General features: G+C 38.9%; 3 protein-coding genes and 1 long non-coding RNA gene across 5 annotated transcripts; 2 read left to right on the forward strand and 2 right to left on the reverse strand.

The window, feature by feature from the left end:
• The first annotated feature begins 2,051 nt into the window (after positions 1–2,051).
• LOC103400276 (farnesylcysteine lyase) lies at positions 2,052–6,063 on the forward strand. Its single transcript, XM_029095263.2, has 5 exons — positions 2,052–2,677; positions 2,764–2,937; positions 4,559–4,918; positions 5,049–5,224; positions 5,631–6,063. Exons 1-5 carry the CDS (start codon positions 2,147–2,149, stop codon positions 5,893–5,895), a joined length of 1,506 nt encoding a protein of 501 aa, XP_028951096.2. The 5' UTR covers positions 2,052–2,146; the 3' UTR covers positions 5,896–6,063.
• On the reverse strand, positions 5,969–9,010 carry LOC103456272 (vacuolar protein sorting-associated protein 20 homolog 2). 2 transcript variants are annotated; one of them, XM_070813973.1, is made up of 7 exons: positions 8,524–8,871; positions 8,120–8,272; positions 7,849–8,001; positions 7,123–7,206; positions 6,454–6,595; positions 6,257–6,299; positions 6,105–6,213 (listed from the first exon to the last, which is right to left on the reverse strand). In XM_070813973.1, exons 1-6 carry the CDS (start codon positions 8,623–8,625, stop codon positions 6,274–6,276), a joined length of 660 nt encoding a protein of 219 aa, XP_070670074.1. In that variant the 5' UTR covers positions 8,626–8,871; the 3' UTR covers positions 6,105–6,213; positions 6,257–6,273. The 2 variants fall into 2 exon arrangements, with proteins under 2 accessions (XP_008394181.3, XP_070670074.1); XM_008395959.4 differs by having other exon boundaries at positions 5,969–6,299; positions 8,524–9,010.
• A 1,251-nt stretch (positions 9,011–10,261) lies between these two features.
• Positions 10,262–12,465, forward strand: LOC103424768 (RNA polymerase II transcriptional coactivator KIWI-like). The gene is made up of 4 exons (XM_029094847.2): positions 10,262–10,453; positions 10,595–10,700; positions 12,082–12,104; positions 12,196–12,465. The coding sequence occupies exons 1-4, from the start codon at positions 10,319–10,321 to the stop codon at positions 12,250–12,252; spliced, it is 321 nt and encodes a 106-aa protein (XP_028950680.2). The 5' UTR covers positions 10,262–10,318; the 3' UTR covers positions 12,253–12,465.
• A 5-nt stretch (positions 12,466–12,470) lies between these two features.
• On the reverse strand, positions 12,471–13,887 carry LOC139192246 (uncharacterized). The gene is made up of 2 exons (XR_011576266.1): positions 13,483–13,887; positions 12,471–13,276 (listed from the first exon to the last, which is right to left on the reverse strand). It is a non-coding gene; the product is annotated as an uncharacterized lncRNA (long non-coding RNA).
• Between the last annotated feature and the right edge of the window lie 219 nt (positions 13,888–14,106).

The following is a 14,106-nucleotide window of genomic DNA, read 5'->3' on the forward strand; positions in this document are numbered from 1 at the left end:
ATTTTAAGGCAAAATAGCCAAAATGGTCCATGAGATTTGCATAACTCATCACTTTGGTCCCTAACATTTCAAATCAATCAAAGTGGTCCCTGAGATTGTCCACCATCCATCATTTTGATCATTCCGTTAAAAACTCCGTTAAGTGTCTCGGAGCTCTTGGCTGAAAGTTTGGGTAATTTTCAAAGTTTCGTAACTCAATCGTTTCTTAACCAAATTCGACCCATCATATATCAAAATGAAGATAGGAAAGTGTAGAATAAGATTATATCTATTTGTAAGACAAATGGTCGCCGGAGATGGCCGAAAAATAGCCTCAAAGTTGACTGTTCCGAGGGAAAACTGAAAAACCTGCCGGAAACTAGGTAAACTTTAAACGTTTATAACTTCTTCAATACTAAACAAAATCAAGTGATTCAAAAATGAAAATCATACTTCTCGATGAGATGAAGAGAATGGTACCTTTTTGACTATTAAACCGCCTTGATTTGGCCGAAAAACTGCTCGAAAGTGGCCTTGGACAGCCACTTTCGAGCCATTTTCCGGCCAAACCACGACGATTTAGCCATCTAAATAGGTACCATTCTCTTCGTCTCGTCTAGAAGTATGATTTTCGTTTTTAAATCACTTGATTTTGTTGAGTATTGAAAAAGTTATGAATGTTTAAAGTTTACCCAGTTTCCAGCGAGTTTTCAATTTTCTCTTGGACCAGTCAACTTTGAGACTATTTTCCGGCCATGTACGACAACCATTTGGCTTATAAATTGATATAATCTTATTCTACACTTTCCTATCTTCATTTTGATATATTATGGGTCGAATTTAGTTAAGAAACGATTGAGTTACGAAGCTTTGAAAATTACTCAAACTTTCGACCAAGAGCTCCGAGACACTTAACGGAGTGTTTAAGAGCAGTTCCACCGGGGAACCTTTAGGCCATCACCCATCCAAATTATTGGCCCGGCACCCAGCCAATCCACTCCAGCCGAGCAGATAAGCTGGCACCCAGTCCAAGCTGGTCTCTAGGCCGGCTCAGAATGTGCTGAGCCTTTGCCCAGCCTACATGATGCCAGGCGATACCGCCACCCCTCCTTGAGCTAAATTCGAAGCTCTCTGCTTTCCTTGCACCACCACCCCAACTCGAGCTTCCATATCCAAAGCCCTCCCTTTCAGTCTTGGGCTGTTGCTCGGAGCTGCAGCGATTGAATAGATCGGTGACGAAGCAGCTGACGTCATGGTCTGAATCGAAGGCGGCGTCGGAGAACCAGTTGCAATCGGAGGAGCTCTGGGGATCGAGAGGATCGATGGCAAAGGGTTTGCAATTTTGGTTGGCGCACCAGTGGGATCGGGGATCGGGGAGGAGGGTTGGGTGGGATTGCGGGTCGTTGGGTTCGTTTGGTGGTTGCGGCTCATGGGGTAGAGCCGAACTTGGCTAATCTCACATGGGTTTTGGCGGTTTGAAGAGAAGATAAAGAAGAAGGGAGGAAAAAGTGGTGAAACTATGCTTGACAACACAGTTGGAAAATCAGGGAAGAAAAAGAAGAATGGAGTCCAGAGAGTACTTTCATATACTTTTTGTGTGAAAAAAATATACCAAAAAGCTCATCCTTAATTTATTTGATGAGTTTATGTAATTTTATTTTAGTGTGTTTTTTTTAAGTTTATTTGATGAGTATGTAATTTTATTTTAGTGTGTATTTTTTTTAAGTTTATTTGAAATTTTTTCCGAAATTGGTTAAAAATCTTATCCGAAATAAACTTAAAAAAAAAAACACACCAAATAAATGCGCTGAGTGCTAGCGTATTTTTTTAGGGGTGGAGGAGATGCCTTGGCCTATTACTGTTCACTCTAGTCTATTACTATTTACTTGAGTGGATAAATTCGCTGAGTGCTGGCGCAAAGTCCTTAGGGGTGGACTTGCTCTAACAGAAAGACCAAAATGATGGGTGGTAGACAATCTCAAGGACCACTTTGATTGATTTGAAATGTTAGAGACCAAAATGAGAAATTATGTAAATCTCAAGAAACATTTTGACAATTTACCCTTTAAAAATCTTTTAAAATACTCTCAAATCCGGTTTGAGCAGGCCCTGGTTATTAACTGGAGAAAGAAGAAGAAACTTTCATAACTCTCATCCTCCCTCAGTCATGTCGTCGTCGTCAACTCCCACAGCCACCTTCATTTTCTCACTCCTCCCCCTCTTCCTCCTCCTCCTGTCAGATGCAAATGCAAATGCTGTTGACTCGGCTTCTACTGTCTGCATCATCGGCAGCGGCATTGGTGGCTCCTCAGTGGCCCACTTCCTCCGCCGCTACTCCCCTCCTCATCTCAACTTCACCATCCGGATCTTCGAGCGCAACCCCGTCGTCGGTGGTCGCATGGCCACCGTCAACGTCTCCGGCCACATCTTCGAGGCCGGCGCCTCCATTCTCCACCCCAGGAACCTGCACGCTGTGAACTACACTAAGCTTCTCAACCTCGCCGTCAATAGCCCCTCCTCCTCCGATGAATCCTCCTCTTCTGCTTTTGGAATTTGGGACGGCCATCAGTTTGTGTTCAAGACTCTGAGCTTCAAATCAGAGCTTCCCTTTGTCGATAAGATTGTTTCTCTTGCCAATTCACTCCTCATGCTCTTCAGATACGGCTACTCCCTTATCAGGATGGACAAATTTGTTGAGGTATAAAACTAAATAAATGGTTTATTTATTGAGTTTTAATTTAGGGTTTTGTTGTTGAATTTGGTGAATTTCTTTGTGTGGTGCAGACTGCTGTAAACAAGTTCTGCAAGTATTATGAAAGCTTTGAGACGAGACCCGTTTTCGAGACGGTGGATGAGATGCTCAAATGGGCTGGTTTGTACAATCTCACCACCGCCACTTTGGCTGTCGAACTGGCCGATGCCGGACTGTCTCCCCTCTTGATACAAGAGCTTGTCACTGTAAGAACTAAAGTCCCCAGCTTTCTTTAATGGATTGCAATTATCAATAGTTTCACTTCTGTACCTTCGGATTCTATGCTTTCAACTTAACATGATTGATAATTTGATTTTAACAAACATATTGGTACTTCTCCGCAAGTTCGTTGACTGTTTAGAATTTAAATTCATGTTACACAAGTGTATTGGAGCCTCTGTAGCTTGTAGATACTATAGTATAAAGAAGAAACATCACCCAAATATTTCATTTTTTCTCATATGCTTATTTCGAGACATGGTTACTGGGGTGGGGTTTCTAAAGTCAGAAGTGTCGTCTGTTTCATATAAACGAAACAAAACAAAAATTAGTAAAAGGAAGAAACATCACCAAAATATTTCAGTTAAAAATTTCACTGCTCATAACTAAATAAGAGTGGGGAAAAAATCTACTTCAATGGCAGCGTGCTTCTGCTGAGCATATCTTTTGTTTACAATAGTTAGTACGATATCTTGTGCAAAAAGTAAATAAAAAACTTTTTATTTGAGGTGTATGGTCGGCAAGTGGGAAATAAGTCTCATCCTCACCCCTAAACGACTACCATTGAAGTGAATCTACTTCAATGATAGCGAGCTTCTGTGATCTTGTCTTTTGTTTGCAATATATAGTATGATATCTTGTGCAAAAAGTAGATATAGGAAGGAGTAGAAAAGGTTCTTTCTTTTTTGGCGCCCCTGTTATATTACTTCCATGCATAAAGTTTCATTAAATTAAAGATTTTTCATGCCCTCAATTTGAATTGATTTCATCGGGCCCTCATTAATGCCCAGTTGAAGTATTATATAGGAATAGAGAGACCTGCGAGATCTTGTAATCGAAAAAAAAGGCGCTACCAAGCTGTGCTGCATGTTTTCCACATTGTTATCAAATCTAGATATTAAAAACTTGCCAAAAGAGGATTTTTGTGCTCCGTTATGAGTGGTTTTAGATCCATGCATCTTCAAATTTCACAGAATCGGCACAAATTGTTTCAATGTTTTATCAAAACTTGGTCATCATGGATGGGATCATAACTTTGAAGCATACTCAGATTAGAACTGTAAATGTCATTTTGGTGGTTTAAGATGATATCTTGTGGATTTTGGTGGGATATAGTTTTGCAAGACAAGCAATTAAGAATAATGGATGTATAGCCTCAAGTTTCAAAAGTACTTTATTTGATTCTGATTTCCCCCCCCCCCCCCCCCCCCCCCTCATTTGTGTATAATATACTGTATCCTGGATGAGGATTAGATTAATGCTCAGTTTACATTTCGCTGGATATAGGCATGCCATTTATTTTCCCTAGTCTTCTTATACGGTAGTTTTCTTGGCATATAGGGCTTCTCGTTTTTTTTTTTTTCTGGTTATCTTTATACCAGTGTATATGGAAACAAAAGCATGTGTCATGGGTGCCTGGAGAGGTTCTACTTCATTTCAACTTAAGGAAACTCTTGGTTTGTTGAAATTTTGGTATGCTGAACTATGGAGTTGGCTTATAAGTGCAGCAGTCTTCTGCTAAAAAACAACAAAATAAAATAAAGTGCAGCAGTCTTTTGAGTTTTTCAAAATTCCCACTAGAACTTAGCACTCTGCTGAATTCTTCAGGTCATCACAAGAATCAATTATGGCCAAAGTGTCAGTATGAGTGGACTTGCTGGTGCAGTTTCATTGGCAGGATCAGGCGGAGGATTGTGGGCCATCAAAGGAGGGAACTGGCAGATGGCTGCCGGACTGATTGATCATTCTGATGTTGAATTGCACCTTCAAGAAGAGATAGAATCTATTTCGTCAAATGGAGAATATTATGAGCTTAATTCCACCCTGCGGAACAGTTATACATGTGACATAGCAGTGGTTGCTTCACCTCTAGATGAGTTGAGTCTCAAGTTTAATCCTCCAATCTCCATCCCTAAGAGAGAATTGCAACACACGCATGCAACTTTTGTTAGGGGCCTCTTAAATCCTGTAAGTAACTCAGCATTGCTAAAAATCATGTGTGAATTATATGCTTATTTTTTCAGTTACGTATGATTTTGGGTTTAATCTTTATGCTATCCCTAATTATTATTTATTACTCTTTGTTTTTTGGGGCAAGGTATATTTTGGCCTGAATTCTGTGGCAGAAATCCCGGAATTGGTTGGCACTATTGAGATTCCTGATCTTCCATTCTCAAGTATATCAGTTCTGAAGCAACATGATGAGAAAGATTTCACTTACAAGATATTCTCTCGTAAACCAATGGCGGATGCAATCCTAGATAGTATCTTCAGGTAACAGTCTAGTTTTCTAAATAGTGAGCACTCGTTTTCTGGATACAGCTAAAGAGAATAAGGTGCTTGGCATACTGACATACATATTCCACCCTCAGAGTTTCCTCAGTTTTCCTCTTCTGTGATTGAACCAAATATTCAACTAGCAAATGGAACTAAAACTGATTAACCTTAGACATGCCTTGTTTGTGTACTGCATTAAAATTGAGCCTAGGGTCAAGCAAACTCAGGGTGTGTACTGCACCAAAATCTTTATTGTTTTTGCTTGGATAAAGGGAGAATGTTTGAGTGACCTTTCTCTAACAACTGTCAATTTTTGTCCAAAATCCTTTGGAATCGTCATCTTGTTCATGAGGCCCTTGATCCTTTAAATAAATACTGATTGGTTTTCTTGTGCAACTACTAGTGTGAGGACGGAGACAATTCGAATAAATTGGGGTGCATACCCTCATTATACAGCTCCTGAAGTATTTGCACCGTTTATTTTGGATGGTCAGCATTTGTACTATGTGAACGCTTTTGAGAATGCAGCAAGTACAATGGAGACGAGCGCTGTTGCAGCTGAGAATGTTGCAAGACTCATCCTGTCAAGATTTCCTAGCGTTGTACCTTTAAGTTTGCCAAGCTTGAGCTCCGAAGGCGATGGAGGGGATGTTCATGTAGATCTGTGAATTCTGTTTGTGGTCTCCAGTCCAGTCAAGTCATTAGTTTCGGATGTAATTAAGATCGGGTGGCAGTGTCATATGTGTAATAATATGTTTGGCCAAAATAAGCCTGTACTATAACTTGGAACAAGTTTCAACTGAGTTTATCGAGACATGGGACGGTGATCTGTATAATACATGTTGGACCAATGCGGTGTTTGGACCGAGTCCTGAAAAACACATATTTGTACAAACCAATTCGGGTAATCAAGAAAGAGCACAATCAAAGTTATCCCAACTATATAATTTTTACTGGTACATGAATCGTTGCGGAAGGGAGGAGGATCAATTGACGTTTGAAAACAGTTCGACCAGACGGCAACCTAATTCAACTGTTCAATCCAATCAAGCCACCAACGGCTCCTCCGTAACTGCATATCCCCAAAATATTGTCAGGCATTTGCAATTGAGTTAACGAGCAATTAGCAGTTAGCATTGTGCGTGGGGGTGCTTGTTCTGTGTGTGTGTGTGTGTGTGTGTGTGTGAGAGGGAGAGAGAGAGAGAGAGAGAGCGAGAGAGAGCGACCTTTTGTCTTGGTGGAAACTTCATCAGTTGTGACCACATCAGGTGCAACTGGTACTTTGGTTGGTACATCAGGAAGGTCCAACTTCTCGTTTTCTTGAGAAGGCACTGAAGCAGGAGCTGTAGGCAGATCTTGAACGGTGATCTGACAAAGGAGCGAAGTTTCACTTTTAGATGAGATGAAATCATGTGATACCAGACTAGTCAAACTAACAAGACAAGAAACAATCAAAAGAACGTTCATGCTATGATTTGATATGCAGTTAGTTCATTAAAGATTTAATTGGTAATACAAAATCTGCTTGATCCAATTTCAACATTAATGAAGATCCGGTGAAAGACCTCAAATATAGGGCATTGCATGAAAACTAGATGGGTAGTAGCAATATTGGTAATCGGATAATTGAAGAGCACTTAAGAGAAAAGGACTTACTTTCACCATGTTAATCTTTATGAAAAAATGATTTTTACACAACAATCCTAGATACAACATGAGGTTTTCTAATAATCTCAGAAAGCAGTAATGAATTGTATGTTAATTACTACATAAAGTATTGAAACAGGAACAGATTGGCTACATAAAAAAGACTTAGAAGGGAAAACATGACAAACAGGAAGCAAAATAATCGTTAGGGTTTTGTGGACCCATTATTAGAATAGAAATGACATTACCTGAGCTTCCAAGTTCTCTAATTCTGCTAAAATATCCTCTTCGTCTTCTGCTGATAATTTCTCCCCCAAGATTCCATTAATTTCCTAACAAAAAGAAAATCATGAGAGAAACGGCAGAATTTATTAAAAAGAAAAAACTGAGGAGGAGATGATGAGCAAAGAAGAAGACAAAGTTTAGATGTTAACTCAATTGTTTACAATGACAAGAAAAATATATGGGACAGAATACACGCAAACGATGTGAAAAAACAGAGGCATAATTTTTTATGAGATCACAGCAGATATAGTTAGTTATATAGGGTATCTAGTATCAAACAAGATGATGGGTGGGGGTGAAAAGTAAACTTGTCAATAGGAAAAGAACATGTAAAAACTTACAAAAACGAAGATCTTTACAAACTCAACTTAGAGGTAAACATTTTATCGCTCTTGATTTATGATAAAAACAACAACAGAATTCCAAGCACTTCCGCTCCATTACCAAAAGAAAAAAAATGAAGGAAAGCTCTCAAACACTAATAAATGAGGGTGGGAAAGGGGAAGAGGGAGGGCCTTGCACATAAGGAGCATCATAAATTTCAAAACTTGGTGGACAAATAAAAATCCTCCCAAATTGCCAAAATGTGTTTGATAGAGGTCCTCATTCTAAGAATGCAACCCAAGGAAACTTTGGTGCAATACCAAATAAATAAAACCAAAAAAATAAAGACGAGAAGTGAAGCTCACATCTTGGTATGCTTTAGCTTCATCAGTATCATCCATTAGCTTTTGCACGTCCTCGAGATTGATCTCACTTTGTAAGGCTTTAATCGCATTATTACCAGCCTTCAAACTCTCAAATACCGCTTTCTGCTTGCTTGTCAGTTCGATATCTTGCAACTGAACCAAAGTATTTAGTGTCAACATGTTGTTTGCTTTCTCTTAAGGTAGACCAGGTCCTAAAGGAAATCGAAAGAAAGAAAATGGACATGTAGGGTAGGGTTGTGCAATTACATACTTGTTGCTCAACATTAATAACCCAGGTATCAACTTGCTTCAACAATTCTTCCTGTGCCTTCTTCTTCTTTAACGCTAACAAAGCTCTTTCCTTTTTCTTGTCACGAATCAAATCCCTTGCGGCTTGCTTTTCGGCTTCGATTACAGCTTCGAGCTGGGCAAAGTGGGATACAAGTGAACTCGATCGACGGGCAAATATTAAAAATTCCAGAAGTATATGCAAGTTCAAAACCCCATTTATAAAAAAAATGGGAATTCTTCAGTCGACAAAAATTGAATTAAATTCTTCGTTTTCTGTTAGCCCATTTGAGATGAGAAGGTAGAATTTATTTCTATTTGACAGGATTATCCACATGTAGATAATTAAGAATTAAGAGATTAACAATTAAGAATTAAGATTAAGACCTGTTGTTGGTACTGAGCAAGCTTGCGTCTCTGGGTCTTGAGAGAAAGAATAGCTCGATCAACCTCCGTGATCTTGGGCTTCTTCACGAACAAATTCCCCATCTCTCAATCTTCTTCTAATCCGATAACTTCTTAAAACATTTCGTGTTCGGTGAGAATTAATTACAATTCACTCTCAATTATCTTCCACGATGATTTGATTGGGTTTGCTTTGCTCCCTCCTAATTTCCCCACAGCAAATCTTCTTCCTCGCTCCAGAGTTCTCCGAGTACTCGTCTCCTACAGAGAGAGAAACAGGAGAGAGAGAGAGAGAGAGAGAGAGAGAGTTTTCGTAGGAAAGGCAGCTGTGATGTTCGACTCGTGACCGACCATATAAAGTAAAAAATTCCTTCTTTTTTTTTTTTTTGGCCAATTACAAGCCAAATGACGCCCAACAGAACAAGCTGCGAATTCACATAAAAGCCTGCCAGGTGGGCTAATATTAGGCTATGAAGACCAAATTTTTTAAAAATAAATTTGTAAACTAAATGATGTAGTTGTAGATAATTGGATTATTAATTAAATGTAGATCAACGTGCTTATTTCTTATTGGTGACACGTTATTTGGTTTAAAAAATTTGGTCTTCTTACTATTACTCTTCTATTTTTATTTGTTTTAAGTTGGGCTCAAGTGTACACTTTTCTAATTTTATTTGAGCTGCTGTGCTACGCTTAAGGCCCAAGTAAGGTGCTGGATAGGCTGCAGGCCACGAGCGAGCAAGCAGACAGGCGAAAACCAGCCCTAATTGGGCCTGATTTGAACAAATCGGAGTGTTGACCCCGCATAATATTAATAAGAACTCTAAGTGGCACGGCAGATGTAATCTCGACGTTTGCGAGTTGATTAGGGCTTTGTATGAAGTACGTTCATACACGTTGTTTTTTGGAGTTATTTATTTTGATTATTTGGTTTTGATTTTCGAATTTGTCTTGTTTTTTTTTTCCATTCTTAACTGCGATACTCGCATAATTTATACTGATTATAGGTAGGGATTTACTTAACCCCCAAGTGATAATAGGATTAGGTCTCCTAAATCTTATTGAATTCTATCCTAAATTTACACATTCACACTCATAGAATGGCTTTATTCGTAACACTCAGTAATCACAATTCCCTATATAGTCCTCGAATGTAGCATCAGCAAAAAATGAAAAATTGAGGGTGTTTCTCTTAATCCTTTAGCTTGATTTCTTAGTTAGTCACATATCGTATCACTAGTAGTTCATAAAAGAGCAAAGGCCTATCCTTTTATTGACAATGGACACAAGACCAAAAAAAAAAAAAAAAACTAATGAAAAATCCTAAAAAAATTTAGTTTGAATCAAAAGGACAAAATAAAAAAAAAATAAAGGAAAACTTTTGAAAAATCTTGAAAAATTTTAGTTTTAATCAAAAGGACAAAATAAAAGTGTAAGTGAATAATACCAGGAATGACTTTGTGGGCAAAATATATTTTTAACGTTAAAAATGAACAATACCAAAAATGTTTCGTTAGGACTTCCAAAAAAAAAAAGCAATGTAGGACTATAAGCTCCAAAATCCACAAGGGATTCCCAGGGAGTTTAAAAACTTAAGGTGTAGAGGTGGAGGAGAAGACTGGGCTTTGGGCTTTGGGATTTGGGCTTTGGAGTGTGTTGGGTAAGGATGAGGGCCCGGCCCATTTTATTCTTTCTATTCTTACTCTCGTTTAAGTGATAAAGAAGAGTAGAAGGAGACAAAGCGGCGAAGGCGAAAGAAGCTAAAAACAGCAGGGGAATGTCGGGGAGAGGGAAGAGAAAAGATGAGGACGATCACGCTTCCGACAGGGACTCTGAGGGCCACCCGCCACCCAAGAAGGCCTCCAAGAGAGACTCTTCCGACGACTCCTCCGACGACATCACTGTCTGCGAGGTCACCACCCTCACCCTCTCTCTCTTGTTCTTCCTCTTTTCGATGCATTGGCGCAATTTGCCGTTTTATCTTTGATTAGGGTTAGGGTTTATCAGTGTGACTGGTACTGCTGTCTAATTTTAGGGTTTTGGGGATTTGTAGATATCCAAGAATAGAAGGGTAAGCGTGAGGAACTGGAATGGCAAGGTTGGGGTCGACATTCGTGAGTTCTATGTCAAGGATGGCAAGCAAATGCCTGGAAAAAAAGGTAACCTTTACTTTCATTTCTTTTTACTGTCTAATTTGCTATATTGGGTTTTTGCATTTCGATCATATTTGGAGAATTTATGATTTGTTCTTATGGTTTTGGGAGTCTGTCACATTTCAAGTGGAAAAACGAAGGTGGGCTCATTTTTAATCGTAAATCTAATCGACCTTAGGCAAGAGAAATTCGAATCAGGAACCGGAGAAATTTAGTTTTCTCCTGTGTGTTATATATCTTAGGAAAATTCTAGCTTTTTCATGGAAAATTCTAGTTTTCTCCCGACCTCATTGATCAAAAACGAAGTTCTCGGTGCTCCATTGTCTTCTCTTTAAGCGACATAAGAACTAAACATGTATGTTCATTTTATTGTTGTTTACATATCAAATGCTCTATTTAATACACATTTATATTGGTCTTAGTGTTTTTAATGTTTATCCTTAATTATTTGCAAAATAGTATCAAATACACAAGTGGTGTTATCTGTGTATGAATTCTTTGGGGTCAGATACGTAAATTTAGTGGTAACAAAGACATCTTGTTGGGGTCAGAGACACCCATCCCCCCACAAACCCACCACACCCTGGGCAAAAAAAAAAAAAAAAAAAAAAAAAAAAAACCAACCACCACCACACTAGTGCTCATGGGGTTCCATCTAGTACTGAGACCAGTCCATTAAAGCAGTGCTGCTATTTAAGAGTCAGGACAAAGTAGAGGAAGTGAGGAGGTTGGGAACACATGAAGTGTGTTCTAGAACGTTCATTGGGAGCAAATCTACGAAATTGGAATCCTCTATCTAATGTTACCTGTCACAACATCTTGTTTGAAGGGATTGGGGACTGCCATTTATTCTACGGAAGAGAGAAATCCTTTAACAAATTGGACTATGGGAGGTGGCAGATAGTGGGGTTGTCCGTGATGCACCCGAAGACAGATGCTGGTTGACAAATTCAAAGATTCTTCTTGTAAGCGTAATTGTGAGTTTATTTAAGAGAGCCATATTTTGGAGAAGGAAACAAAAGTTATCTAGAAGGGCAAGGCAGGGAGGAAGGTGTCAAGATTGTCCTTTATGCCCTAGTTTTGGAATGAGGTGGGCTAGGGACAATGCTCCAGAAGGAATGGAAGGCCGATGGAAATGGTTTTCAGAATCGAGGGTTTACTAGAGCCCTGAAAATTCTAACTGGCAATATCTTAAGTTGCCATCAGGTTTGTGTCCGTTGGGGACAAATAGAGAACTTATATTCTGCTAAGGCACGACTTAATTAAAACTCAGAGCAATAACTATTAATTTAATGATAAAGCAATATTTATTTTCTTTTTAGCGTTAAGCATGCCTTCTGATGGATAGGCGGTGCATGGTTTCTGACTTGGTCGCTCTTGTTTTCAGGAATCTCACTGACGATGGATCAGGTTGGCGCCTATCTTGATTGTTTCTTTATTTTTACATTTCAATAACTGGCTGCTTAGAGAATTCTCACATAGTAGAGGTTTTCATGTGCAGTGGAATGTGCTACGGAATCACGTTGAAGAAATTGACAAGGCTGTGAACGAGACTTGATAGCTTAAAGCTTTGGCTTTGGTTTGTATGACTAGATTATGTTGTTAGCTTGATTCGAACGGCTGAAATTTTGTTTTGGGTGTCGGAAAGTGAAATCAGGTGCCGGTGTTTTGTATTTACCTACAAGTGATAACTGCAAATTTGGAACAGTGCATGTAATGTAATGACTTTAATTATCAACTATGTCAAGGAAAGGAATGGTTTGGGGGCTTATGATCGATCTATAATTTATCTTATATTAATTAAAGAGGAAAATTGCTCCTGTTACATTTGGAACAGTACTTGAAGGCTTACTGTTTAGTTTAGTTATACTAACACTATAGCATCAAGTCACAGTCACAGAAATACAATTACAACTGTTATTATCAACACTACTGCATACAAGTAATATTCTGTACATTGTGTGCTGGCGATCGTGCTCCTCATATAGCTGCTGCTGCGTAAGGGATACATCAGAATCAGTCACATTCCCATTAGAATCAGTCACAATACCTCTGGCGCCTATAAGTTTTAGGTCTCTTACATCACCCATCAACATTCAGCTTGCAAACACCTACAGGAGGAAATCTTATGCAACTAACATTATAATCTTGGGTCAATTTGAGATCTTATGCAACAAAAAAGAAAGAAAAAAAAGAGAGAAGTAATAAAAGTTTCAACTGGAGAAATGGAAATAGGAGGAAGCCCCTTTTCAATCACTTATTCATCCAAACTCTTATTGTTTCAATCACTTCTGCCAAATGTACACAAGATCCCATCGATCCTTGGTCTCATCGTAAGAAAATGCTCCGGTTTGTTTAATTCTCCACCAACACTTCGATGCGCATCGATTATCATCTCGTTGAGCTTTGTACACATCAAAGCTTCCGTAGACATTTTGCCACCACATGTTGCAATAGAATAGTGTGTTTGGGAAGAGAGAATTGGACTTGAATTCCCAATGGAAGTTACTCTGAAACGAGAGATCGTGTTTGCCAAGATCGTCGTCGTTGGATTTGCATTGAAGGGTGAAATGCAAACTTTACTACATACCAACAAATATAGAAAAATCAATAAATATCAACAAAATCTATATATATATATATATTGATTCACTAATTGCGTATCTGAATGCATTTATATACCCTCTAATTCCAAATATCCATAATTTTCTTCGAAGATAACCAATATCAATATCAATATATGCATTTATATTCCATAATTTGTATATCGATATTTCCAGTCACCTACATGAACAGGATCGCTTTCTTTCTCTTCTGAATTCTAACAAACCCTAAACCACCCAAATTCAGATGACTATCATCCCTTTCCTCCAGTCACCTACAAATCAACGAGCATGCCGGCATGAAATAGAGCCAGAATACAACGAAAAAACCTCACAATCAAGAGAATTTCGGCTCGCCAGATCTGCCATTCCAAGTCCTCCAACGCTTGCTCCAAGATGCAACAGCTTCTCCTCCATGTTTCTCTTGGCGTCTGCTTCCTCCTCGGAAACCAAAGCCACCATGTTGTCCCTTACAGCTCCAAAAGCCAACAATGAGTCCCGGGCGGACTTGTGTAGATGGCCCAAATTCCGGGGGCGAAAGCTGAGAGCTACTCGATGAGGATTAAAGTTGGGACTTTTTCATTACAATCATCTTTCTTTTCATTGCACTGCAACCTTATAATTGTTACAATCGACGCTCTATGTATCCATAGTAGGCGAAGAGCATTTTTAATCTAGAAGATCCACATATGCTGAGTTCAAAGCCACTTTTACATCATCATACGCATCCCGAGAGAAGTAAAATCTGGCTTTAGTCCACTGCACCCTTGTAAAATATGGAGACTTGAATTTTCACATGTTAATTCGTT

This window comes from Malus domestica, chromosome 15 (genome assembly GCF_042453785.1).
Source record: "Malus domestica chromosome 15, GDT2T_hap1".
Classification (NCBI taxonomy): domain Eukaryota; kingdom Viridiplantae; phylum Streptophyta; class Magnoliopsida; order Rosales; family Rosaceae; genus Malus; species Malus domestica.